The 27,616-nt window shown below is 33.5% G+C and overlaps 1 protein-coding gene across 1 annotated transcript in view; it reads right to left on the bottom strand.

Annotated features, from left to right (window-relative positions):
- UBA2 (ubiquitin like modifier activating enzyme 2) overlaps window positions 1-27,616 on the bottom strand; it is a 31,226-nt gene that overhangs the window by 2,437 nt on the left and 1,173 nt on the right. The window contains exons 2-16 of the mRNA XM_074211508.1: window positions 25,833-25,916; window positions 24,635-24,705; window positions 22,096-22,160; window positions 18,732-18,832; window positions 15,694-15,815; window positions 13,863-13,930; window positions 13,456-13,577; window positions 8,069-8,168; window positions 5,056-5,216; window positions 4,105-4,198; window positions 3,857-3,969; window positions 3,618-3,773; window positions 2,732-2,828; window positions 2,017-2,122; window positions 1,131-1,267 (exon numbers count right to left, since the gene is read on the bottom strand). Coding sequence (XP_074067609.1) covers window positions 1,131-1,267; window positions 2,017-2,122; window positions 2,732-2,828; window positions 3,618-3,773; window positions 3,857-3,969; window positions 4,105-4,198; window positions 5,056-5,216; window positions 8,069-8,168; window positions 13,456-13,577; window positions 13,863-13,930; window positions 15,694-15,815; window positions 18,732-18,832; window positions 22,096-22,160; window positions 24,635-24,705; window positions 25,833-25,916 — 1,597 coding nt within the window. The remainder of the gene's footprint in view (window positions 1-1,130; window positions 1,268-2,016; window positions 2,123-2,731; window positions 2,829-3,617; window positions 3,774-3,856; window positions 3,970-4,104; window positions 4,199-5,055; window positions 5,217-8,068; window positions 8,169-13,455; window positions 13,578-13,862; window positions 13,931-15,693; window positions 15,816-18,731; window positions 18,833-22,095; window positions 22,161-24,634; window positions 24,706-25,832; window positions 25,917-27,616) is intronic.

The raw sequence follows: 27,616 nt of genomic DNA, 5'->3' as shown, positions 1-27,616 counted from the left end.
AATGTCATAAGAGATAATTTAGATTTTTTGCAAAATATTTGAAAAGTCTCTAATACTACTGTTGAATAAAACATGCTAGCCAGACAACAGTTCTGGTTAGGTAAATTTAGATATACCTGGTCAGGCATGAAGAGGATCACTAATGGTTGATGTCACCTGGGAAGGTCTCCAAAAGAGGGTTCCAGGAATATGTACTTAGACTTGTGCTAGTTAACCACTTTATCAATGACTTAAATAAAATCAACAAAGATAAAATTATCAAACTTATAGATTACCAAAAAGGAGAAAGGCCTGTTTATACACAATGACAGTCAGAATCTTAAAAAGTATTAATAGATTAAAACACTAGGTCAAATCAGGTCAGCTGAAATAGGAAAGGGATGGATGTAATGACTTATAAAAATAAAAAAATACAGAATCACAAGTATAAAATGGTAAAGGTATGACTGAACAGCAATTTGAAAAAATGTAAGGACTTTAGTGGAGGAAAAATATGACACATACTTCAATAGTTTTATAATAGCTCAAAAAGGTAGAGATTGGTACAAGAAAAAACAGTATACAGTAGTAAGGAAGTATTAAGTCTCACCACTACATTATGCCTTAATATAAATGTCCTAGAGAAATTTATACAATTTCAGGCAATATATTTTAAGGACTTGATAAGCTTGAGAAAAAAAACAAGATGGTGAAAAACCTCAAGTCTGTGGCATATGAGGATGAGGTAGAGGAACTGAGAATGTTTAGTCCAGAAGACAAGACTTTGGGAAAACATGATAGCTTTGTTCAAAAATTTGAAAAGGCTATTATGTGGAAGCAGAATTAAGACTTATACCCTATAAACAACTTGTAAATTATAGCTTAACCCTTGGAAAGCAAAACTAGCAATCATGTAAAGAAACCAAAAATAAGCAAACTAATAATAAATAAAAATTTATAACAAAAATCATCCAGAAAATAAAAAGGCTACCTAAGAGGGTAGTAGATGTCTCCCCTCACTGAAGTTCTTCAAACAAGGTTGAATGGCCATTTGTTCAGAATGTTTTAGAGGGACTCCTTGTTCAAGAATGCACTGTTCTAGATGTCTGGAGGCCCCCCTTTCAACTCTGACATTCTCTGAAGTTATTTACCTGTTGATGTGGATGGCTGTGCCCCATCATCACTGCCATTACTGATGTTTTTAGATGTCTGTTCTGTTGGTTTTGGCCCCATTTTTTCAGGGGCATCTCCAACAACTTCAAATTCCACATCTTTTTCTAGATCATCACTGTAAAAAAAGTAATATTTTAAAATAAAGGTAATAAAGTGATTTTTTACAACAAATTATGATAGGGTTGAGAAATGGGATGGATCAGGGCAATCAAGGGCAATCAAATCTAATAATCAAATATTCTATTATTATACCTATAGTATTAATTTCAAAAAGTTTAATGTAATAAAATATAAATAATAAAATATAAATAACCTAATTGCCTTCATGCAAACATCCATGTTTCTTATTTCTAGTAAATTTAAATTCAAAAAGCGATAAAATACTAAGTTGATTCAAAATTTGTATAATTCATATTTTTACAAAACTGAAAATAAATTTTTAAGTAAAAATGGTATTTCCCAAAGCACTATATAAATGTGAGCATACTACGGAGTTGTGTTTGTTTGTTTGGTTTGGTTTTTTTTTGGGGGGGAGGGGTTGTTTTACTAAAGGAAAGACATGCATAAATTGAAATTCTGACTACCACTCTCCAGTCAGACTATCAGACTATTTCAAGAAAAAAAGCTTTTATGAATGCTAATAATCTGTTTTGGAATGATTGCATTACTTTATTCACTTCAAGTAGTTATAAAAGACATTCATTTATATTTCTGGATTCCAAAATTTCTATGTGACAGGAAATTAGAAGCACAAGTGAACAAAGGTTCTATGTTATGATTTAAAGATAGAAAAAACCTTTTCACTCTATTTCAATTCTATAACATTTAAATATTTTTCATTTTAGAGCAATTAAAAATTCCTACCTATGGAGGACATTGATCAATAAGGTATAATCCTGCAGAAAATCATCTGCTTGAAGCCTGCTGCCATTTCTTATTCCAAATTCTGACAACTTCTTATGATTATTAGCTAGAAAATTGAAAGAATTCAAATAATAAAATGAATGATCCACCAACAATAAAAATACATTTTTATATAAACTGTACCTTATTATGAAGACAAAAATTCAGTCTATACAACACCATCCGAACAGTGACACCCCTTTTATAGGACCTTTGCAAGGAGCCAAGGAAACCTTAAATTTCAAATAGAATTAATTCTCTTGACTTCATATCCATATAACATGAGCTGAAAGGATGAGCAACACTGAGCCACTATTTCACAATTCACAATTTAATCATGAACCTAGGATAATTTTAACCATGTTGCTAGGATTAGTAATAAAATAGTTATCAATGAGAATAAGAAAATGTGGTCCTATTAGGATAGGCAGGCCAAGAATAGCTCCTCCAATCATCCAAATTACAATTCTTGGTAAGCTGATGCTGAGATTTTCAACGCTAAAGCTACAATATTTCTGTTAATTCAAAGAAACCTTAACTATTCTTTCTGGATCTCAATGTCTAGTATAAAAAATACTACATTCAAAGCAAGTCCACAAATACTTGTTGAGAGAAAGAATACTGTCTAATTAATGCCTCCATATAAACAGAGAAAGCTAATAAATATAGTGAATACCCTCTGTTTCTCCCTCTTCTGAAGATATGAGAATGGTTCCTTTGCCATCTTCAATCTGTACATCTGGTGCTACCATAGCAAATTTTTCTTTCACTATCTAAAAAGAAAAAAGATTCATGCCACTAACATACTTTAAATCAACAAAATCCCTAGAATTTTCCAATGGGACTAATTTTCCTCCTCTCTTCTAGTGTGGTATTTTAATTCTGTATCACAATCAAATATTTTAAACTCTACCCAAATAAAACAACTTAATTTTAAAAACATAAACATAAAACATTTACACATTTCTTATCACAAGAACTATCATTTCTCTAATGTTAAATCAATCCCATTCTTAAATATTTGATACTATTATTCAATTTTAAAACATTTACTGAAAACATTCTTAAAATGTATCACTCTTTAAAATAAGGAAACTGAGGCCCAAAAAAAACTAAGTGACTTGCCCAAGGTCACACAAAGGTTAAGTAGTAGACAGTGGCAGAGTTTAAACCCAGAATCTCTTACTCCCAATCAAGCACTTTTTGAATTACACCATTCTGCATAGACAGATGACATGACATAATCCCCAGCATCAATAAAATAGGAACTAAGTATTTTCTAGTAACAGATATAGGATGTTTTCTGCCATAACGTCTTAACAAATACAGGTCTTGATTTGATTGTGATTTGAAGACAATTATAATGCAATGCCTTTCTGATTTTTATACCTGGAATTTAGGTCATAATTATAGGAAAAAGGAAAAAGGGGAGTTTCAAGTTTTTTGAGGAAGAAAAGTGGCAGCACTGGGGAGAGCCTCAAAAAAGTTTGATATACCAATTAAAACAGAGATTGAATTTGACAAATTTACAAGTCAGGAAGAGAAACTTTCAACATACTCACCTTATCCTGTAATGTAAGGACTGTGACTTTGTGGACATTCAATTTCACTGTTACCTCAGGCTTGCTGGCACAAACATAACAATTAGGATTGGGAGGATCCAATGCACAAGGCACCAGTAGTTTCTTTCTTGGATTTGGCTGCTTGTTCAAAAAGATCTTTGGGACAACATACCCATACAGGAATTAGAAATAGAAGACAGAACTTCAGAAACAAAATCTGAAAATCTTATCTAACTCACCGTTCTACATTGATCTATTTTTCCTGATAAAATTTTCAAACCTTCCAGGACTATCAGCCCAGCAATCACCGCATTAGTAGTAGCTATTGCAGGAATGATATTTCCAGCCATAGCTAAAAAAAAAAAAATAAGGTAAATCTTTTCAAAAAAGAAAGACTTTTTAAAGTTTATTTAAAGTCTACTTAAGAAAAAACAGAAAAACTTTAAAGATGGAAATGACTTGACTCAAGAAGAAAAGTAAAGCTTACATTTGATATCAAATCTGCTCTTCATATTCATACTGAAAATATGCATCCTGAGGTTTGCTGCAGATGTAACAAAATCCATTGCTGATGGATCATCCTGCCAATGATTAAAAAAAAATACTCAACCTATAAACACACTTAGATAATGACAGCAACATTTTCTGAGTTTTTGAAATGATTTAAGTCAAGTCAATTTTTCCTTTCAGGAAATACGTACAACAAATTTTATTTCTGAGATTTGTCCATAAAAATAAATGCTCATCATAAAAATACCTATAATAGTAACTTGTATTTACTTACAGATGATTCCCAAAGCACTTTTCATCACAATAATCCTGCAAATCAGATAGTACATTTCATACCCATTTTATAACTATTGTGAATTTAAGAGTCCTTTGAAAATATTTTCAGCCATGTCTGAATCTTCATGAACTAATTGGGGTTTTCTTGGCAAATATGAGTATGCCATTTCCTTTTCCAGCTCACTGAAGATGAGGAAATTGACAGGGTCATACAGCTACTGTCTCAGGCCAGATGTGAACTCAAGAAAGAGAAGTCTTCCTAATTCCAGCCCCACCCACACTCTTTCCACTGAACCATCTAGCTGCCCAATCATTTTTAATCATCATTAATTTGTATTCAGTTAAAATTTCCCATCCTAAATATAATTTATTGGTATTTAAAATGCCTCCCTTGGGGCAGCTAGGTGGTGCAGTGGCTAGAGTACCAGCCCTGGAGTCAGGAGTACCTGAGTTCAAATCCGACCTCAGACACTTAATCATTACCTAGCTGTGTGGCCTTGGGCAAGCCACTTAACCCCATTTGCCTTGCAAAAAAAAAAAAAAACCCTATTAAAAAAATTAAAAAAAATGCCTCCATTACAAATTAAGAACAGTTCTAAAATTAAAACCCAATACTTAATATTTAACTGTTTACTGCATTTTCTCAACTAACCTTGTCCCATATCAGTTCAGCTCCATCACCTTTTTCAGCAAGATGAACTCTCAAGGTTTCAATACTCTTTGAAAACAGATGTGCATAGCTCTTGACATCCAGAACCTGTTGATCTTTTAAACCTAACATGGACTCATTTTGTTGATCTGCTACATTTATTTCTTCAAGTGAAGAAAAAAAGATAATATTAGCTTGAGTGTAATGGGATTTTCTTCAGCAAATGACACCTTTGGCACATTACCATCTTTTGTACAATATAAATTAAATAGAAGTGATCCCTGACCAATAGGAACATCAATATCAAAATAGAAACAGATATACTTAACATTTAGAGAAAAAAATCAATTTGATTATAGCTAATTTAACCAAGATAAAAATATTCATTTGAGGAAATTATTTCTAGAACCCATAAAAAAACGTTTAAAATTTCTATAACTACAAAATTTAAGGACAATGTCCTAAATAAATCATTACTGGGGATAAAGGTTCAAATACGCATATTGAAAGATATTCTAAGAGGGAAACACATATTACTAAAGCAATCATTTGAAAAATGATCCATCTCATTAATCTTTAGAGAAATGCAAAATAAAAAACTGTGACCTATCACTTCAAACCCACCAAATTGGCAAAAAATAAAACGGTGCACAGGATAGAGCACTGGTCCTAGAGTCTGGAGGACCCGAGTTCAAATCAGTCCTCAGACACTTAATATTTATCTACTTGTGTGACTTTGAGCAAGTCACTTTAACCCCATTGCCTTGCAACTCCCCATCCCCCCAAAAAACCCTCAAGAATGAAATATTTTAGAAAGGTCATTACTGAAAACAGAAGTATTTCTCTTCAAACAACTGTGGTCACTATACATATTTATCAATGGCATTAAAAATTTCTGCAAGACAAAAATGCTACAAAGTCACCACTTCTCAATTCTATCCCCAGTTATGGAATGAAATACCAGATAAGCATTTTGAAAAAAATCAAAGTACAAAAAACATAATAAACATAAAAAAACTATAAAAATTCTTTAGGTGACAAGCTGAATGTCTTCACATTCATACTTCATAAGTTCAATGCTCTGAGATTTGTAAAAACCAGAGTTGAAATGCATTTTCCATTCCATTCCATTCCATTCTATAACATTTTTATGAAGGTAGCATATTAGCTATTAATTAATACCTGACATTTATATAGTGCTTATTACTACATGTCAAACACTGTACTAAACACTTCAGAATTATCTCATTTGATTCTCACAACCTTGGAAGATGGATGCTGTTATCTTCATTTTATAGAGAGGAAACTGAGATTTATTAAATGCCTTCCTAGTCACAAAGCTATGAAGTGTCTGAAATGGATTTGAACTCAGTCCTTCCGAACTTTGTGATTGGAACTCTGTTCTACTGAGCAACCCAGATATCTAATAGAACCAATAATATAAAAACAACATTATTGCCATTAAATCACCAGAAGACATCCCCTGGATAAGAAGTCCTTTTGGGGGAAGAAGAGAGAAGATAGAATATGGTGGAACATGTATCACAAAATTTACATCCAGACATAAAGTTTAAATTCAAATGAAAAGTTACAAGTAAATATAATAAATTCAAAAAGATCTGCAATCAGCTAGTATCCCTGAAATTCTAAAAGTCTGCAACAGTTCTTTCTTAAATCCTTTTCTAAAAAGTTCTCTTGCTGGGGCAGTTAGGTGGCACAATGGATAGAGCACCAATCCTGGAGTCAGAAGGACCCGAGTTCAAATCCAGTCTTGTACACTTAATAATTACCTACTATATGACCTTGGGTAAATCACTTAACCCTTGCAAACCCCCCCCCCAAAAAAAAAGTTCTCTCCAGGCAAAACTGATTAGTAGCATTTTCTTTGAGTTTCCTTAAGTCACTGTAATTACAATCAGATTTCCACTAAAGATTTCTACTAGTATCTGGATTGAGACTCTCATCTCTGGAATAAGAGTAATAATGAGGGCCGCTAGGTGGCGCAGTGAATAGAGCACTGGCCTTGGAGTCAGGAGTACCTGGGTTCAAATCCAATCTCAGACACTTAATAATTACCTAGCTGTGTGGCCTTGGACAAGACACTTAACCCCATTGCCTTGAAAAATCTCAAAAGAAAGTAACAACGCATTTTTTGTTAACAGCAAATCTAAAAAGGCATATACATTATGTATACATACATATATACATATATATATATGTATATATGTATAATGCCTCACCATTTAAAACAAATTTTTTAAGAAAAGCTATATATAGAAAACCAAAAATGTTTTAGGTAAAAAATAATTTGAAAGTCAATGAATCTGTACAATAACTTAACAGAATTACAATATAAGAAAGATTGATTGGCTCCAGCTGAACTCCAGATAAATATCTTTTTTTGAAGAAGAATGATGTTCAACACTTCAGTCTGTTGGGTTTGTAAAAGAGGATCAATGAATTAAAATTAAATTCTGATCTCTCATCCAAAGCTTTCAAGAATTCCTTACCCTTCATAAAATACAAAATGAATTGTTTCCAGAAAACCAGGACCCTGATTCTTATTGGGAACCTATATGGTTTGATGGAGTTTTTTTGTCCTATCTTAAAAAAAAAAAAGGATGCAAGGTAAGGAAGCAGATTCCCCTTGCTCAAAATAGCTTAAATCAACTACTTTCAACATTCTGAAAAGTTTATCACTGACAAGTCATATCAGAAGATATGATTAAAGGGATATAACTATTAATGCTACTTGTAGAAATGGAAAAGTTTCTAATAAAATCCTATTAAACATTTTCTTATTGAATGGACCATGCTATTTCAAAATTCTGACTTTTTGGATCACTGGCAGACAGTAAAGTCCATGGAAGGTGGTAGAAGAAGTCCCACTGTATAGAAATGTCCAGCAAAGCAAAATAATTAAATAAAGAGAAGTTCTAGTCAAATAGAGAATGTAATTTTTTTTTAAGGGAATGGAGGGTTTAAAGTAGGTAGTCACAAGATTTGTACAAATTACCTTGATTTTGCACTTCAGTCCAATCTAATGGCACAGGAGGCTTCCTTTTCCTCCACAGTTTATCCATGGTCAATAAATATCTGATATCATCCTTGAAAAGCTTTTAAAAAAAGAGACAAAATTGAATGCAATAATCCCTTAAGTGCATATGTTGGCAAGTGATATATACAATTTATTTAAATATTCAACAAATAGTAAGCACCTATTTTGTACAAGGACAATGAACTGCATTATATATTGTATTAAGATAATTTTGAATTAGAGACAAATAATATACCCAAAAAATTTAGAATGACTATCTACTATATTATGTTTTTAAATGGGCCTATGATTGATTTGGAAAAGGCCTTACTTAAATATAAATGAGTATTGCTGCCCCATAAAATAGAGAATGCAGAGAGAAGCATGAAAAGAATTACAAAGTGAATAAAGAAACAAAACCAAGAAAGCAATGTGGACAACAACTATAACAAAGTAAACAGAATCAAAAAACTAATGACAAAGGGTAACTCTAGAAAAAAAGCTGAGAAAATGAAAAATCCCTCACTTTTTTCAGAGGTAAGGAAGTAGAAAGAGAGAATACTGCATGTACTTTCAGACTGATGCATTGATGGATTTTGTTAAATTAGTTTATTTTTCCCCAAGGAATGGTTTGCTGAGCAAAAAAGGAGGGAGAGATTAAGACAGTAAACAAACCAAAGACTAAGATTTTTTTTTTAGGAAGCTTAAATTAATTAAGCCAGTCATTAAATTAGCCAGTCAATAAATGTTTTAAACCAGAACCTGTGCCAAACACTAGGAATACAAAGAAAGATAAAACAGTCCTACTCTCGAGGAACTTTAAAACTACACACAAACTACATACAGGATAAAGCATAAATCATCAAAAGAAAGACAACAGAATTAAAAGGGATAGAGAAATAATTCCTGAAGCTGGGATTTTAGCTGGGTTCTGACAGAAGCCTAAGGAATTCAAGAAGGAGAGATGAGCAAAGAGAACCTGGGGACAGCCAGGCAAAATGCCTGGAGTTATATAACAAAAAGTAAAGATACCAGGGTCACATGGAGGGAAGAAAAGAAGTGAGGAAAGAGGTTAAGGTGTAAGACTGGAGGTCTTAGGGGAAGAGAAGAGAACCAGGTAAGAAGGGCTTTAGAATGTCAAATGAGATTTTTTAAAAATTAGATTTAAATGGTGAGGCACTAGAGTTTATTGAGTACAGTGATGTAGTCAAGACTTGTGCTTTAAGAAAATCACTACCAATTCAGTGGAAGACAGAATGGAGTGGAGAGATTTAAGGGTAGAAGACCAATCAGTAGACTACTTCAACAGTCCAGGCCCAAGATGATATGCATCAAGGTGATAGCAATGTCAGGTAAAGTATTCAAGAGATTTATAAAGGTAAACTGACAGACCTTGGCAACAGACTGGATATAGGGAAAGAGAAGAGAGTGAAGAGTTAAAGAAGATAGCTAGTTTGCACACTAGTGGATAAAGAGTAATAGGTAAATTAGGAGGGTTTACTTTGACCCAGCAATACCACTACTGGGTCTATACCCTGAAGAGATGAAGGAAAAAGGGTAAAAACATTACTTGTACAAAAATATTTATAGCAGCCCCGTTTGTGGTGGCAAAGAATTGGAAATCAAGTAAATGTCCTTCAATTGGGGAATGGCTTAGCAAACTATGGTATATGTATGTCATGGAACACTATTGTTCTATTAGAAACCAGGAGGGACAGGATTTCAGGGAAGCCTGGAGGGATTTGCATGAACTGATGCTGAGTGAGATGAGCAGAATGAGAAAAACACTGTACACCCTAACAGCTACATGGGAGTGATGTTCAACCTTGAAGGACTCACTCATTCCATCAGTGCAACAATCGGGAACAATATTGGGCTGTCTGCAAAGGAGAGTGCCATCTGTATCCAGATAAGGAGCTGTGGAATTTGAACAAAGTGCAAGGACTATTTCCTTTAATTTAGGGGAAAAAAAAGATATCTTATTGTCTGATCTTGTTACCTCTGACACTTCTATTCTCTTAAGGATATGATTTCTCTCTCATCACACCCAAATTGGATCAAGGTACAACATGGAAACAAAGTAAAGGCTGACAGTGCTTTCCGTGGGGGGGTGGGGGGGTGGGAGGAGGGAAGCAAGACTGGAGGGAAAATTGTAAAACTCAAATAATATCTTTAACAAAAATGAATTTAAAAAAAATTAGGAGGGTTTAGGGAATAGTTCAATTTTCTAAGTATCAAGTTTAAGTTTACAAGACATCCAGCTCAAGATGTCCAAAACATAGATGAAGAAATGAGACTGGAGGTGAACAGAGATTAAGTATGAATAAGTAGATATGAAAATCATCAACATAGAAATGATAACTGAATCTATAGGAGCTGATGAGTAGTTGTGACCTGGATAAAGAGTCAGCAAAGACTGAGTGGTGAAAGAAGAACCACAAGAGTAAAATATAATGAAAATATAAAGTTAAAAAGATTGATCCAGTTTCAAAAGCCAAAGACTGCAGAGAGGTTAAGTAAAATGGAGGCTGAGAAAAGGTCTTTAGATTTGGCAGCTAGGAAACTCTGGAGGGATAGTCTTTGGTTGAACAAGGAAGAAAATCAGACTGCAGTGAGTGAGAGTCTCTGAGAAAAAGGTGGGGGCACCCATTAAGGACAGCCTTCTTGAGGAGTTTACCCACAAAGGGGAAGAGAAATTCGAGAATGCTTAATAGAGATGGTCAAATCAAGTAAGGATTTTTTGAAGATAGGGAAATTTGAGCATTTTGAGATCAGTAGAGGAAACAGGCAGTAGACAGGGGAAAAATTAAAAATAAGAAAGGATGAATAGAGGAGGCAACTTGCTAAAGAAGACAAGGAGGCATAATTTTTTCATGTAAAGGAGTTTGTCTTGGCAAAAGGTCACCATGGGAGACAAGAGTATGGAAGATAAATGACAGAAGGAATCAGTTATATGAAAGAGGAGAGAAGCTCTTGGAAACAGTCTCAATTTTTTAATAAAATATTAGGCAAGTTTTTTGCTGAGAAGGAAGGGAAAGTGGGGAAGCCAGATCGGAGAAGGGCTGAAAAGGTTTGGAAAGACTGCTATAGTGAGGAAGACAGTGAGTTAATTAAGAGGTATAAAAGAACTACTTTTCAGTAGTAAGGGTCCCGTTAAGGTTATGTAATATAAATTTGTAATGGACCTCTTCAATGTGGTTTCATGATTTTCCTTTACTTTTGTTCAGCAAATGGTGAGGCACTAGAGTTTATTGAGTACAGTGAATGATATAATCAAGATTTGTGCTTTAAGAAATTCACCTAAGATGAAAAGTAGCAGATGATAGGAGTGATCCAAAGTTGAGGGCTGACAAGACAAGTTTACTGAGATAATAAGGTAAGGGATTCAAGAAAACAGGAAAGTTAAACTGGTTCACGAAGGTGTCAAGAAGGAGAATGGAAGAGTGAAGTCAGAGCATTGTATGGTGATGACTTAGTAGAGAACTGTGGGGCTGAAGCATTGGAAGTCACAACAGGGGCAAAAAATGGGAATTGGAATTATAAAGGCAGAGGATGATGATGATGATAATATTATTATTATTATTATTATTATTATTATTAGCAACAATAATAATAGCAGTAGTAGTAATAATGATGATGATGATAATAAGAATAATAAGAATAATAATGGAATTTCAGAGTTCAAGAGCAAGGAAGTGATATATTTCTAAGTGACTATAAGATGGAGGGGATGATCATTAATTATATGTGACTAAGCTGGGATGAGGAATAGGTTTTAGGAAAGAAGAACTGAGAGATCAGGAAATTTAAGAGAATATTACTATGTTGAAATTTCCCAGTATGAGGGCAGGAATTGGAGAGGACTGGGAATAAGGCACTTAACTCACTAAGGAAAGAAAGAGTATGTCCTGGAGATTGGCAGGCAACAGCTAGCAGAATTTAGGGTAGTAGGTATGAAGAATTGAGTTGATGGTGGTAGAAGGAAACCTAGAAGTAGCAGCGAGGAGCACAGAGTATTCCAAATGTTCCACCTTGACCAGTAAGTCACTGCCTAATGAGTAAAAGTGAAGCTAGAGGGGGTAACTAGGTGGCAGCAGTGGATAAAGCACCGGCCCTGGAGTCAGGAGTATCTGGGTTCAAATCCGGTCTCAGACACTTAATAATTACCTAGCTGTGTGGCCTTGGGCAAGCCACTTAACCCCATTTGCCTTGCAAAAACTTAAAAACAAATTCCTCATCAAGAGACAACAAAGTCTCAGGAAGAGCCAAAAGATTGGAAATGAGAAAGGAAAAGATTTAAGCTGAAAAACAAGTTTGTTGCCTAAGGAATAAGCATTCAAGAGAACATTTAAGAGGTGAATTTCTAAAGAGAAAATTGAGGATGGGGGGAGAAGATATGGGGAGAGGAAAAATGGAAATAAGGAATAGAACAGTAGGGAATAGTGAATGAGTTTTGAATTATATCCTCAGGTGGTAAAGAATTACTGAAATGGCAAAGATAATATTGGGGGAAGGGGAAGTTTGATAATCATTAAAAGTTTAGATTTTCCTTTTGTCAGATAGAAATATTTAAATAATCGCTATTTCTTACTAAACATTTAGTCTTAGAAGAAACTGTAGTTTCTACTATTTTTCCAAATTTACATATAAAGAAATTTATATCGGGGCAGCTAGATGGCGTAGTGAGTCAGGATGACCTGAGTTCAATTCCAGCCTCAGATGCTTAATAATTACCTAGCTGTGTGGCCTTGGCCAAGCCACTTTAACCCCATTGCTTTTCAAAAACCTAAAAATAAATAAATAAATAAATGAATTTATATGGAAAAAAATTGCTTTCTGTTGAATCCTACCAAGAGTTTTCTAACAGACTACCTATTAACATCAACAATTATTATGAAAAGAATTTTCTAATTACCCATCTAAAGGAGAAAATGATATTAGTAGCAGTTGAAAAAAATTTTTTTAATCCAACTAGATAATGACCTTCAGCAAGTTGTTAATTCAAATTCTGCTTCTGGACATTTTTCATGGCTGCCCACCCCACCCCTATACCTGGAATCTCTCCTCATCTCCCCATCCTTATCTTCCCTGTAAGCTAAAAGCTCTACTATAGTAAGCCTTTTCCATTCCCTTACTTAAGTGCCTTTCCTATTATGATTTCCTATTTGTCCTGTATATAACTTATTTGTACATATGTTTGCTTTTTGATTCATTCATAACATTTTGAGTTCTTAACAATCTTTACAGCTCCAGAATTTAGCACAAGCCCTGGAACTTAAAAGGTAATTGATACTTACTAACCTAACTTTCAAAAAAAATTAAAAAGAAACAGAATTTAATAACCTATACAACTCAGCAAATCCCACCTTGGTGAACAGTTTAACAGGATCGTATCCAGTTGATTTAGCCCATTCTTTAGTAGAAATACGTTTGATATCACCATCATCATTAGATGCTCTTGCTCTGGCTTCAGCTTCTGCTGGTTCCCCTGCAACAGGCAACATTTAGCTAAAGCTTTAACATCAAGAAACATGAAAGTGAGATCCAACTTAACTGATGAAAAGGAATAATTTAAATTAATTAGGGAATTGACTTGTAATCAACATGTCCTAGTTTAATAAATACTTGCCCTCCTGATTCAGAGGACTATTAAGGGACCAAAGTATGACCATCTTAGCTAACAGGTTGCTATTTTCATAGAATAAGAAAATTAGCTGTCAAAATTTAAAGTTTTTGATGAAATGACAAGTTCAAGCCTGAATATTTTACTCACAGGCAGCTTCAGGATCAGCTCTATCAGGGGATACTTCCTGATCAGCATCTTCTTCCCCAAATAACTGGCTGTAATTTAAAAAAAAAATTAGTTATATACAAAGATAAGCATTTTTCACAAAGATTTTTCCCTGTATTAAATATACAAATCTAATTGAGAAGATTATGTCAGAATTTACCAGGAACTAATGAGAAAAACTACTAAACTGTATTGTTAATATTTCTATTTCCCAAACAATCTGTTTTACACTGAGATCTAATGATTCTAGCCAAGAACACAACTATGAATGAATTTCAGCAGTCTACATAAGTACCAGATTAAGCTCAGTAAAACATTTCAACTCAAGTTTTATGCAATCACTAGTGTGGGTGATTTTAAGTTTAACAAAATATAATTCAATTCATCATTAACTATTGATATTGATTTTAAACAAAAGAACATCAATTTATCTTTTTTTTTTAGATTTATGCAAGGCAAATGGTTGGTTAAGTGGCTTGCCCAAGGCCACACAGCTAGGTAATTATTAAGTGTCTGAGACCGGATTTGAACCCAGGTACTCCTGACTCCAGGGCCGGTGCTCTATCCACTGCACCAACTAGCCACCCCAATTTATCTTTTTTTAACTTAACAATATGTAGGATTTTGATTTGACCAAAAATACATAAACAAACGAATGAATGAATGTGAAAATTTAAAAAAAGTGGATAGAGCACCGGCCCTGGAGTCAGGAGTACAGGAGTTCAAGTCCGGCCTCAGATACTTAATAATTACCTAGCTGTGTGGCCTTGGGCAAGCCATTTAACCTCATTTGCCTTGTAAAATCCTAAGGAAAAAAAAAATTAATGACCTACTTGTGGCTGAACTTTTTTCTAAGTAATTGTTGATCTTTATATTCTTAAGATTAGCTCTAAATTCTCAAAGTTCAAGGTACCAGGCAAAAGTAGACAGGATCAAATAAAAACTTTTTAGATAGTCTATACATGGCATCCCTTTACAGACCTTCTGTTCTTACCCCAACAATAAGGACAAGAAATACAAGCTCTATTTCACTTCAAAAATCTGATTCCCACTCCTAAGTAATAATTGTAGGAAGGTCACAAAACTAGTGAAAAAGACAAGGAAGAAGCTGAAGAGAACTATCAAGGACTATACCAATTCTAAATCATGGAAAGCCTAACAGAAATAGAAAAGGAAAGGATCAATGATAAAGTTCTATGTGTTTAATCATCTTGTTTCCGTATGTTCTCTACCTATAAAATAAATGAAATAAATTTATGCTCATCAAAAGAGCACTATAAATATACAAATTCAGGATATTCCAAATATTTTAGTGCAATTTCAAGCTATTAAAGCTACATTAAGACTTTCAGAAGATATTTTTGTTCTAAATAAACACAAAGCAGCCACCTTTTGTTTCCATTGATTAAAAAAAGTGCCATGGTAAACTTTTCTAGTCACTCAGTTTCCAATATAGCAGTACAATTTTTGATTGAAAAAAATGCTAACAATTCACAAAAATTCTGCTAGCAAAAACTAGCAGTAACATTCTTAACAGGATCAGTTAAAATGGAATATACTAATCACTTTATACTAGTAAATGAATTTTTGCCGCAAGTGGCCCAAGAAGACAATTCGAAAAGGGAAGAAAAAATTCTTTTCACAGAAATTATTGAACCCTTCATGCATAATCATATGGAAGAAAAATATCAAAATACTTCAACTTTCCTACCCATATTTGAAAATAAATTTAAAAATGACAAGTTTCTTTGAATAATTTTTTTTACTTTCCCATTATAAGCAATGAAACATAGATTCTTAAATAATCTCTTACTTGAACAAGTATTTTGCCCATACGATACAGTGGATAGGTTCTGAAGGTGTATTACGAATTGTACATCCAGGGAAAGTTTTCTGGGTTGGTTTAGGATGACATTCATAACATTCTGTCATACCCTGCAGATTCAAGAAATCAGAAAAACATTCACTCCACAATAACACATTATATTTCAAGATAAATCAACTACATACAGAGGCCATCTTCTGCATTCTAACTACATTTTTTTGAAAGAAAGGACCTTAGAGACAATATAGTTCAATTTTTCTCATTTTACAGATAAAGAGGGAACAAGGCAGTGATTTACCTAAAGACACAAAAAAGGAGTATAGCCAGGCCTAAAACTCAGTTATTCATACTGTTATTACAGGTCTTCTCCAGTCTGGCCCCTGGACTCAGCTCCAGAGGACAAAGGAAGGCTTAGCACAGTAACCTCTCACTAAAATCCAATTCATTTGCTTTTCATGGCATCACCTCTATGCTGTCATGATCTTCTTCGAACCATTTCTATGCACCATAATAATCTCCCTTTACTTAAAAGCACCCAAATGATAAAAAAAAATTAATGCATTGATCCTTTAAATAAAATCATTAAATAAATCTCAAAAAATCCACAAGATTTCTAAATGAAGCATTTTCAAGAATGAATATATATTTTGTTGATTTTAGGATTTTCTGTCCAATAACTTCTTAAGTAGACAGAAAATCAGGTTATTAAATTAAAATGTACTAACTCTAAACTTTATTTGAGAATGTCACATGAGATTGGAACCAGTCAAGGTTATCACCAAACCCAGGTCAAGAAACAATTACATCAAAAGTCATTGCCCAAGAAGAGAAATTGTCAAATGAAAATCATGAAAATCAAAACAAGAATTGTGAAAAACCACATCAAAAAAATGCCAGAAATCATTACTTTAACAAATGAAAATCAACACAACCCTGAGGTTTTACCTCACACCCATTAAACTAACAAAGACAATAGAAGACAGAAATGTTGGATAAATTTTAGAAAGAGAAATGCACTTTTGGAATTATACAAGCAAAATGGAAAACAATTTGGAATTTTTCAAATAAAGTGACTAAAATGTCCAAACCTTTAACTTAGAAATATACCCTAATGAAATCACTGACCAAAAAAAGGCTCTATATACATTAAAATATTTATAGCAGCTCTTTTTGTGGTAATAAAGAACTGAAAACAAAGTACATATCCATCAACTAAAGAATGGTTAAATAAACTGGTCAAGAACATAATAGGAACATCGCTATGCTGTAAGAAATAATGAACATGATGAATTTAAAAAAGAAACATGTTGAAAAAATGTAAAGTGAAGAAAGCACAGTGAGGAAAACTATATACATTTACATACACACACACACACACACACACACACACACACAGTAGCATAAATAAAAAGAACCGACACAAAAATAATCAAAACCAAATGCTATGAAATTATAGAGACCAAATGTATACCCCAAAAAAGGGATATAAAAAGACAACATCCCACTTCCTTTCCAGAGTTCAGGCATTGACAGGTATGGAACACTGTATGTATTGTTTAGACTTTTGACAAGGCATACAGTGTCATACATAACGTATATATAGTTTGATGTAGTACATAAACTGTCAAAATGCACTGATCTGTCAAACTGTCATAAACTGTCAAAATGGTGCTCTTTTTCTTTTTTTTTTTTAAGGTTTTTGCAAGGCAAATGGGGCTAAGTGGCTTGCCCAAGGCCACACAGCTAGGTAATTATTAAGTGTCTAAGACCAGAGTTGAACCCAGGTACTCCTGACTCCAGGGCCGGTGCTTTATCCACTGTGCCACCTAGCCTCCCCTAATAGTGATCAATTTTGTTAAATTTTTCTCATCTTGTTTATATTTCTTTTTTTTAAAAAATTATGCTACTGAAGCACACTTTTTTTCCCTCTCATTTGATTTTTCTTGAGGTTTTTCTTTCTGGAGACTGTTTACTTTTATAACATGACTATCTTAATAATGTGAAAAAATAAAGTTTAAAAAATTATCTATTATAAGGAATGGTTTCTGGGAGGGGTGGCAGTGACTAGAGTGAAATCTAGGCAATTTATAAAAAATAGCAATAAAAATCTATTTTATAAAAGAATCACTGATGTACTCATATAACCAGTATCACATTATTTGCTATCTCAAGCTAAATTTACTTTTTCAGATATATTTAAAAAAAAGAAAAACAGTGATTCATCACTATATTCAAATATTCTTCCCTGATAAGAGGATTAAGACAAGAAGAAATGGGTTTAAGTTAAAATAGGTAAAAGCCTAAAAATTCTGAGAAAAAGAACAAATTACCTGGAATTTCCTTCTAACAAGAGAAGCATAAGTGTACATAACCATACTAGAGAGATTCCTAGTGGCATTCTATCATGTACTACTATATAGATATAGATTACACACACACACACACACACACACACACAATTACTCCCTTCCTCTCCAGTACATTTCTTAGCTTGCAAAAGATCTTGCAAGCACTACTTAAGCACATTAATGGACACTCAGGTTAAAAAGGCTACTAAACCCTGGTGAGGAACTTAATCTTTGCAGAACAATGTTAAGAGTCTTCCTACCTGAAAGGGAGGGATGGATTAGATGAAATGCCAAGATTCTTTCCATCTATAATTCTAGAATCACCAAAGCAACCAACTTCTGAAAGCCTTAGCACAAGTTTGTTATATAATAAGTTTCAGATAGAAAGACATACAAGATTAGGTCCATTATGTTTCAAATACATAGACTTCAAAAAGTAAAAAAAAAAAAAAATCAAACTAAGCAGCAGCTAAGAAGAAACAGTGTTCCTTGTACCTACAGTTCTGCCTATGTCCTTCAAGCGTTCTCTTTTATAAATTATAGTGCAATGGCTTTTACCACCTCAAGGAAACATCCTGAATATTCTTATTACAAGTTTCCATGTATCCCTCATCCATTCCCTAAAATTCTAGGGTTCCACAGTAAACATTTTAAGAAAAATAAATCTTTTTCTATAACCTTTTTGATAACTGTTACTTGTCCAAGATAGCCAGCAGTTCCACTCTCTATAAGAGGAACATCAGCAGCCAGACACATCCTATTCACATGGTTCCTTGCAGCTGAAAAAGATAACATGAAACAACAAAATCAATTATTTGACTTTACAAGTAGAACAACTTAAATAAACAACTTTTCTTATTTTAATTTTAGTCAACTCCATCCACCAATCACCTCAATAGCTCTGCTAATAAAACAGATAATACACCATTTAATTGAAATTCATTCAATATCCCAAATTAAGAGAAACACTTCTAAAACTTCCAAATTTCACTTTCCAAAGTTGGTCTCTTATTCCTGATACCTCCAATGAAATTATAATAGCTAAAATGCTAAGAGCCCTGATGGTTAAATTTACTTTAAAAATTTACTTTAAAAAATTAAGTTGGGGGGCAGCTAGGTGGCACAGTAGACAGATCACCTGGCCCTGGAGTCAAGAGGACCTGAGTTCATGCCAGTGTCAGTTCCTGGGGCTCAGAGGGACCAGAGTTCAAATCCAGCCTCAGACAGTTAACACACTTACTAGCTATGGGACCCTGGGCAAGTCATTTAAACCTTAACTACCTCAGCAAAAAACAAAAATTAAGTTGGAAAAGAATGGTCAACATGTATGATAAATACATCTGGAAATTTTTAAATATTCAATATATCTATAGATACTGCAAGTATCCATTGCTAAGAGAAAGTTTAACTTTTTTACTTCATTTTAAATGTTAATATCTCTTTCCAATCCAATATAATGTATCAAACTGTAGATAATTAATAGAAAGAAAAGTGCAAAAAGAATTCAGTAAATTTTAGAAATGACAAAAAAGGCAAGATAAAATTAAACTGCCTTGAATGTCAATTTAGAATCAGTTTATGAAACAGTTTGTGTTTCTATCTAGTAAAAACCCAAATGGTCAAAGTTATACCTCTTCTATAAAGAGAGAACAACTTGTGAGGCAGTTAATTATGATCAATATCCACAATGGTAACAATTTATGACGTGGAGTCTTTAAAAAATATGAAAACAGAAATACTAACATGGTATTAGTATTTGAATATTTTGTAAACATTTCTGCATTCAATGTAACCTCCTGGAGTTTTGTTTGGGTTTTTTTTTTTTTAGGTTTTCACAAAGCAATAGGGTTAAGTGGTTTGCCCAAGGCCACACAGCCAGGTAATTATTAAATGTCTGAGGCTGTATTTGAACTCAGGTACTCCTGACTCCTGATAGGGCTGGTGCTCTATTTACTGTGCCACCTAGCCGCCCCTACCTCCTGGAGTTTTAAGTGGGCTTTCTACATTAGAAGAAAAAAATCCAAATTTATCATTAAAGTTAACAGGAAAATAAGATTCACTTAAAATTGCTTAGTGCATTAAACCAGGTATAAATATATAAATGCATGTATTTCTCAGGAGATACTTCAACCCTAAATGCTTAGAAATCATAAGTTCATAGAATCAAAAACATATACTTGTAAGGGTTTTAGAAAACAGTTCAATTCTCCCATTTTATTGATAATAAAGATGCAATAAGTTAATAAAGGGCAGGAGCAGCTTCATTTTTGGCTTTGTATAGTTAACATTTAGCATAATGCCTAATAAAGAAGGCATTTAATAAATGGTTGCTGAAGTAAACTTAATCAAAGAGAAATTATTTAATTTTATGAAAGAATACATAACGAAATGGAGCTCGGGTTAAAACTCAGGTTCAGCAATTCCAAATTAAGTGTACTTTCCACTGCAGTTAGCTTTAAGTTTCCAAGATTTAAGGGTTTCAAAGACTTCTGCAAGTGCAAATGTCCCTAGATATCTTTGAAGCAATCTTTGCAATTGTATCAAAGAAATTATCTATAAGAATGTTAAAAAAGTCTCATGACCTGCTAAAATCTTGGCACAGAATCATTTCTCCCATGGTTACAACTGAGTGAAAGTGGGTCCAAGAAACAGCTGGCACATGACAATAAACCCAATCTGTTTCTATTTGATCTATCTCCTCAGTAATTGAAATTCATGTTTTAGAAGTGGACAAAAAAGCGGGCATCTAGGTGGCACAGTGGACAGAGCACCAGCCCTGCAGTCAGGAGTCCCTGAGTTCAAATCCAGCCTCAGACACTTAATAATTACCTAGCTGTGTGGCCTTGGACAAGCCACTTAACCCCATTTGCCTTGCAAAAAAAAAAAACCTAAAAAAAAAAGGACTGGACAAAAGTTAGAGATCATCATTTTAAAAATAAGGTTAAGGTCAATGGAAGTGAAGAGACTTGTTCAAGGTCACAAAGTTAGGATTTAAACCGAAGTTATCTTCTAACTCCAGATCCAGCACTTTCTTCCTACTAAGATCACCCCCCCCCCCAAAAAAAAACAGATTCATACCCATTCGACTATTTACAACCTGTCTAAACTAGGGCAAATCAGTTACTTTCCCACTCTGGGTCTACCTCCTCCTCCGTAGAGGAAACTGAACTAAATATTCTCTCAGTCCCTTTGTCTCTCTATGCTCCCCCTATGTTGTCTATCTGTCAAACTCCCTTTGGAGTTATATGATAGATATACAACTAATTCCCCCTTCCTTTTCCATACCTCAAAGTTTAAAGATTGGACAGTCATTTTGGCCAACTATATATTTACAATATCCTATGAAGAACATAAACCCAGTCTTAATAAGTTAGTAAATTCAAAGAAACAAATCCTACTCATCAAGAAATGTCCTGGAACCAGTTTTAATCAGCTCAAGAAAACTGGATGTTAAATTTTTAGCATGAGCATTTACAACTAAAAACAAAAAATCAACCCACACAATAGGACTTGATTTGTTTTGTGACTGTCTAGACTTAATGATAAAGAAAATGTCAATGACACAAATTAAACTTAAAAGTGTATCATAGGGTCAGCTAGGTGGTTCAGTGGATAGAACACTGAACTGGAAATAGGAGGACCTGAGTCCAAATCTCATCTCAAGACACTCAATAATTACCTAGTTGTGTGACCTTGGGCAAATCACTTAACCCCATTGCCTTGCAAAAACCAAAAAAAAAGTGTGTGTGTGTGTATACACACACATATATATAAATATATAATATATATAAATAAAAGTGTATCATGCATTATTTTTTCTATAGTCAGTTGCTAAACATTTTCATCACATCATTGGAAGTACTCTGAAACTAAAGTCTGTGTTTTTGTCCACTGCCCTACATTTCAAGGAAAATAGTTCAATTAAATACTATTGAAAAGAAGCTGAGAAATTACAAATTTTCATTTCATACTTTTATAATCTGAGTCAATATGATAAAGTAGTTATTGCAAAACATAAAATCAAAATTTATTGAATTCTCACCTCTGTTATCCAAAGCATTCATGACCAATGTAAACTGCCGAAAGAATTCCACATTATAATCGGGGCTACAAAACAGAAGAAAGAAAAGTCACAAAAACAATAGTCTTATGTTTGTTCACTACAATGTAATGCAGAATTATCTACATTTTAAAAGTTAAGACAGTACAGAAAGCTCCTAGTGAGATATCTATTCTCACATATACTAAATGATATGGATCTATCTTTTAGTTTATGATGTTTGTCTTTATTTATTGAAGAGGACCATGATGTCAGGGAGGTGATGCCATGAAAAGCAGATGAAATGTATTTGAGTGAGGGGGTGCTGTGCTAAATCACCAGCCTCACTTTCTCCTCCAGCATCATCTGGGTCCAGTGCCAGACATGAATCAGAACGATTGGAGATAGTCCTGGATGTGAGGCAATCATGGTTAAGTGACTTGCCCAAAGTCACTCAGGTACTAAGTGTCTGAGGCTGGACTAGAATTCCCATCCTCCTGACCCCATGGCCAATGCTCTATCCACTGAGCCAAATAGATATCCTCCAATCTTTCCTTTTTTGGGATACCTGCATTTAATTCATAGCCCAGTGAGCTTAGAGTTAAAAAAGACAAAGCAATTTTCTATTCACCTAAATTTAACTGCTGTGCTGGAGTCAAATCAAATCGACAGAACCAAGATCCTCAAGCCATTGCTCTTTCCTTAACAACACAATGGCCCCCAAACTGAAAAGCTTAAAAATTTAACAGGAAGTGCTAAAAGAAAAAGTAGCCAAGGGACAACTAGGTGGCGTAGTGGATAAAGCACCAGCCCTGGAGTCAGGAGAACCTGGGTTCAAATCCGGTCTCAAGACACTCAATAATTACCTAGCTGTGTGGCCTTGGGCAAGCCACTTAACCCCGTTTGCCTTGCAAAAACCTAAAAAAAAAAGTAGCCAAACAAAAATGTACAAAATTTTAAGGGAATCAAAGGATCACTTCTCAAGATATTATAATAATAGTAGCTGATTAAAAATGCTCTAAGTGCTTTTTACCTACATCTTGGTTACAGTATAAGAAAGGAGGGGTTCATGGAGTGGCTAGGTTGCTCAGTGGATAGAGCACTGGCCCTGGAGTCAGGAGTACCTGAGTTCAAATCCCAGCCTCAGACACTTAATAATTACCTAGCTGTGTGGCCTTGGGCAAGCCACTTAACCCCATTGCCTTACAAAAAAGAACTACAAAAAAAAGGAAAGAGTTAAAATTTGTTACCAAAAAAACTAACTCAGGAAAGATCAAGATCACTTACTGACTACAAAATATCTGCAGAATAACCTACACTCATATTTAAAGTAAGCTTTGATTAAGGTATATGAAGGTTATAAGCAAGCTTACACAAAAGATGATTTCTCAACTATATCTTTACAGTTCCATAAGTGACTAAAAGGTATATAGAATAAAACCAACTCTACTTTTACTCCAAATAAAAGCAACTTATTCAAGTTTATCAAGATGAAAACTGAAAGGCTTTCCAATAAGATGATTCCAAAGCATATATCAAGGAATCTTGACATGCTTTAGAAATATCACCCTGGTTGCTAAACAGAGGTTGGATGCATAGAGAGAAACTTGAATCAGAGAGACACGATAAGGAACTGACCAAGGATGATGGACAGAATAGGTGGAATAGACAAAGATGTTGTAAAAATAAAATGACAAGATTTGGTGAATCAAAGTAAGGAGGAAGAGATAAAACAAATATTTTTCAAATACCTATTTGTGCCAGACCTTCTGTCTTTTTATAAAATATCATCTCATTTGATATTCTTTAACAAACCTTGAGAGGTAAATACTATTACATTTTATAGTTAAGGAACTCTAAGCAGAGTAATCTCTGCTTAGAGACTTGATCAAGCTATAAAACTAATAAATATCTATAATCAAATGGGAACTCAGGTCTTCCTAACTCCTATTTAACTTACCACCTGGCTGTTTCAGAGTTAAACACCACAGAAGTAGAGAACCTAAGGGACTGGAAGGATAGTGGTAGCTGGCACAGTGATAAAAGACAATAATTTAAGAGGAAGTTTGTAAGATCTGTTTTTTTAGATATGAAGAATTTGACAAGTCTACAAAACATCCATTTCAGGGTGTACAAAAGGTAGTAGGTAATATATGACTATACCTTAGGAAAAAGGTTAGGGTTGGGCATAAAAATTTGTTAATCATCTCTACAAAAAAAGACAATTAATGATTTTTTAGTTTAATTGAATTTTGGAGAATTATATGGTAAAATATCTTTTAAGAACCTGATAGACTTAACAGTATTACAAAAGAAATCTAATAGCCCTGTTTAAAGACAATTTAAATTATAATCTCTTATTCTTGGATTAAGATTCAAAGATCCTTTAAGTTCCCAAACAAAACAGCTACCAAATTAATTTAGGAGATAAAACAGCTTAGTTATTTAAAATCTTATAAAAAGGAAAAAAATACAATACAAAAGAAATGGGAAATATAAAGCTCCAAATCGCATTTATCCAGTTAACAACTAAAATACATACTTCATGATGCTGTCATGGTAGGCTATAATATTAGCGTCCGGGTAAAACTGCAATACACTTTCCTTAGCAACCTAAAAATGAAAAAAAAAATTATAAAATTACTTCTAGACTTAACTTGAAAACTGACTTCTAGCATACATTCTGATATATACAATGCCATGATATTCTGATTGAGAAAACTGATTTTTGGAATTGATACTTTCTCCTACCTAATCCATTCTCTATCATTAAGAGGAAGATAACATAAATATGTAAGGAGAAAATAATTATCTCAGATTTCTACCACATATGAGAACTCAGCAAAATCTAACTAAATAGGTTAACTGAAAGGAAAGGAAATCTTGTTCAATATTAAAGCACAGTGTCATGTCTGCATGGTTGGCATTATTTCAAACCTAAAAAAGAAATGGAGTCACCCAGTTTATCTGTTTATAAAACATTTAACCCTAAAAAAGATCTTTCTCCTCCTGCTAATACATTTTCTACCAAACTGACTTCTTTTCAACCCCAAAAGCCCATGTAGAGATTCAAAGAAAAAACAAATTTTGATGTTATTCTAAAGCATAACAACTAAAATAAAATTTGCTCCTTTTAATGGGGGGAGGGTGGGATATATTCTAATGCTACTTCACTCTAGATTATTGTGAGTTATACAGCACTTAGTTTCTATTTGTTTTGTGTACTATCATTTTGTATAAACTCTTAAATATGTCATGCCCCACTACTAGACTGTGAGCTCCACAAAGATAGAGACAAGACAGTATTTTATTTAATCTTTTTGTCTTCTCCCATTACCTAATTCTGTGTATCAAAGGAATTTAAAGGTTGTTGAAGGAGTAACTGATTATAGAACAAGGTACCATATGATGATTCGCAAGTAGCTCCCATCACTTCTGTTTCTAATTCTCTGTGATTTAGATAAGCTACTCTTCCAGTCTCACTTTCCCCAGGAGAAAATCTACTAGAGATCATGAGAATCAATCTGATAATCTAAGACCATCCAAGATACGATGAAAAAGGTTCAAACACTCAGGCAGCCAGATTAACAAATATTTTGGAAATATTTAACAAAATAAACAGAGATACAATGGAACATATATAATGTTACTATGGGATTTTCTGAGTCAGGTTGTAAACAAACCCCAGGGATCTTTTTGAGACTGACACCACTGCAACAAAGAAATAAATTTTTATTTACCTGTGCCTTCGACCTTCCAACATGTTTCTTTTGAAACAAAAACTGCCTGTTGAGGTTGCTGACATCAATGGTATCCAAATCAATCTACAGATGAACAAAATCCAGTTATTTTAAAATATACAATATTTAAAATAGAGCATAAGGGGACAGGCAGGTAGCATAGTACAACTATGGGGTCAAGAGGACCTGAGTTCAAACCCCGACTCAGAAACTTATTAGCAGAGTGATCCTGGGCATATCACTCAATCCCAAATGCTCCAAAAAAATAAAATATAAAAAGTATAGCTTAAAGTTTATTAAAAATAAAGAGTCAAAGAGCAGTCAGCATTTCAGCAACACTAAAATCAACCCTAAGAATACACTTCTAAATTTGCTTCAAGCATCTGAAAACTTTAGGATCAATTATTGTTCATTTGGTAAATGCAATTAACTGGATACACAAGTGACTCCAGGACTTCATTTTTAAGAATAACTTTCTGAAGAACATATGTAAAAATTCAAGGATGACATGCTTTTCTTGTCTATCATCCTGGCAAGTGTAAATTACAAGTGAAAATCTGAAATTGCACCCAAAAAACATGACCAACTGCAATTTATACTACAAACCTTACTTTTGCACCATTTCAATCAGAAAGGTTTCTAGACTCTGTAAAATGCTTATCTGAGCTCTGCATTTTAAGGTATTCAGCAAACACACTTTATATATTTTCTAATAAGAGATCCTCTGCTTTCTCCCTCAATTCTACTCTTTTTATTCATACACATATATCTAAGAAATCTACAAACATGCTTTGAGGATTACAAACTGGATAAAAAGGCTATTTGTAATTAAGGGACTGAAAAAAAAAGCTTTATTCTTTATTCTTATGAGTTTAAATGAAAATAAAAACAAATATGGGTAAAACAGAGAAATGTAATAAAACTAATATACTACACTGAGACAAAGTCACACAGTGAAAATGCATGTGCATATGTAAACTATTTTCATATAAAAATGTGTAAGACTATATAAGAAAAATTTTTTTTTCAACTAACTTACATAAAGATATCCAAAAGATTGTTTTGAAATATGCTTTCATTTGTGAAATTCCACAAAATAAACAATTTCTTTAATAATTATTTAGGGTTTTTGGATTTACAATAAAATTTCAAAAGTCAATCTGATTGATGGATTATTTTCCATATTAAGTCTGAAACTCATACTTCTCTGTAAGAAATGCTTTTCTCCCAAAATTTTAATAAAAATTAAGATACCATCACATTTTAATGTCATGACATACCAAATTGTCCAGACTAACTATACAAAATTAAAGTGAAAAGTATTCAGCACATCAGAATTGGAGCTGTCATCTAATCTAGTTCAACAATCTTGTTTTATGTATAAGGAACTATGGCTGAAAAGTTAAATGAATTGCCATAGGTCACCAAAATTAGGTAGCTAAGTAGCAAGATTGACTTCAAATCCAGCATTTTCTCCAGCTATTCCCGTGCACACAGGAACCAAAAATACCATCAATGCCCTTTGACTTGGAATCTAGGGATGCTTTTTAAAACATTTTAATTAGAAAACTGCATTTTAAATATATAAAAATTACATTAAAAGCAAACCAATATCGATGATAAATACATCCTATCCATTCCAGTGATTTGGGGCAGAAACACATAAACAATGTATCATAATAGCTTTAATTTTAGAGGTGAAAGCCTACTGGTAAGTCAAATGGGTGATAGCAACCTAGCTGAAAAAAAATATACTCAGTATTTTCAAGAAACAACGTGATTTA

Source organism: Macrotis lagotis, chromosome 1 (assembly GCF_037893015.1).
Source record: "Macrotis lagotis isolate mMagLag1 chromosome 1, bilby.v1.9.chrom.fasta, whole genome shotgun sequence".
NCBI lineage: Eukaryota > Metazoa > Chordata > Mammalia > Peramelemorphia > Peramelidae > Macrotis > Macrotis lagotis.
The sequence above is the reverse complement of the archived record's forward strand: the minus strand, read 5'-3'. Positions and strand labels throughout refer to the sequence as shown.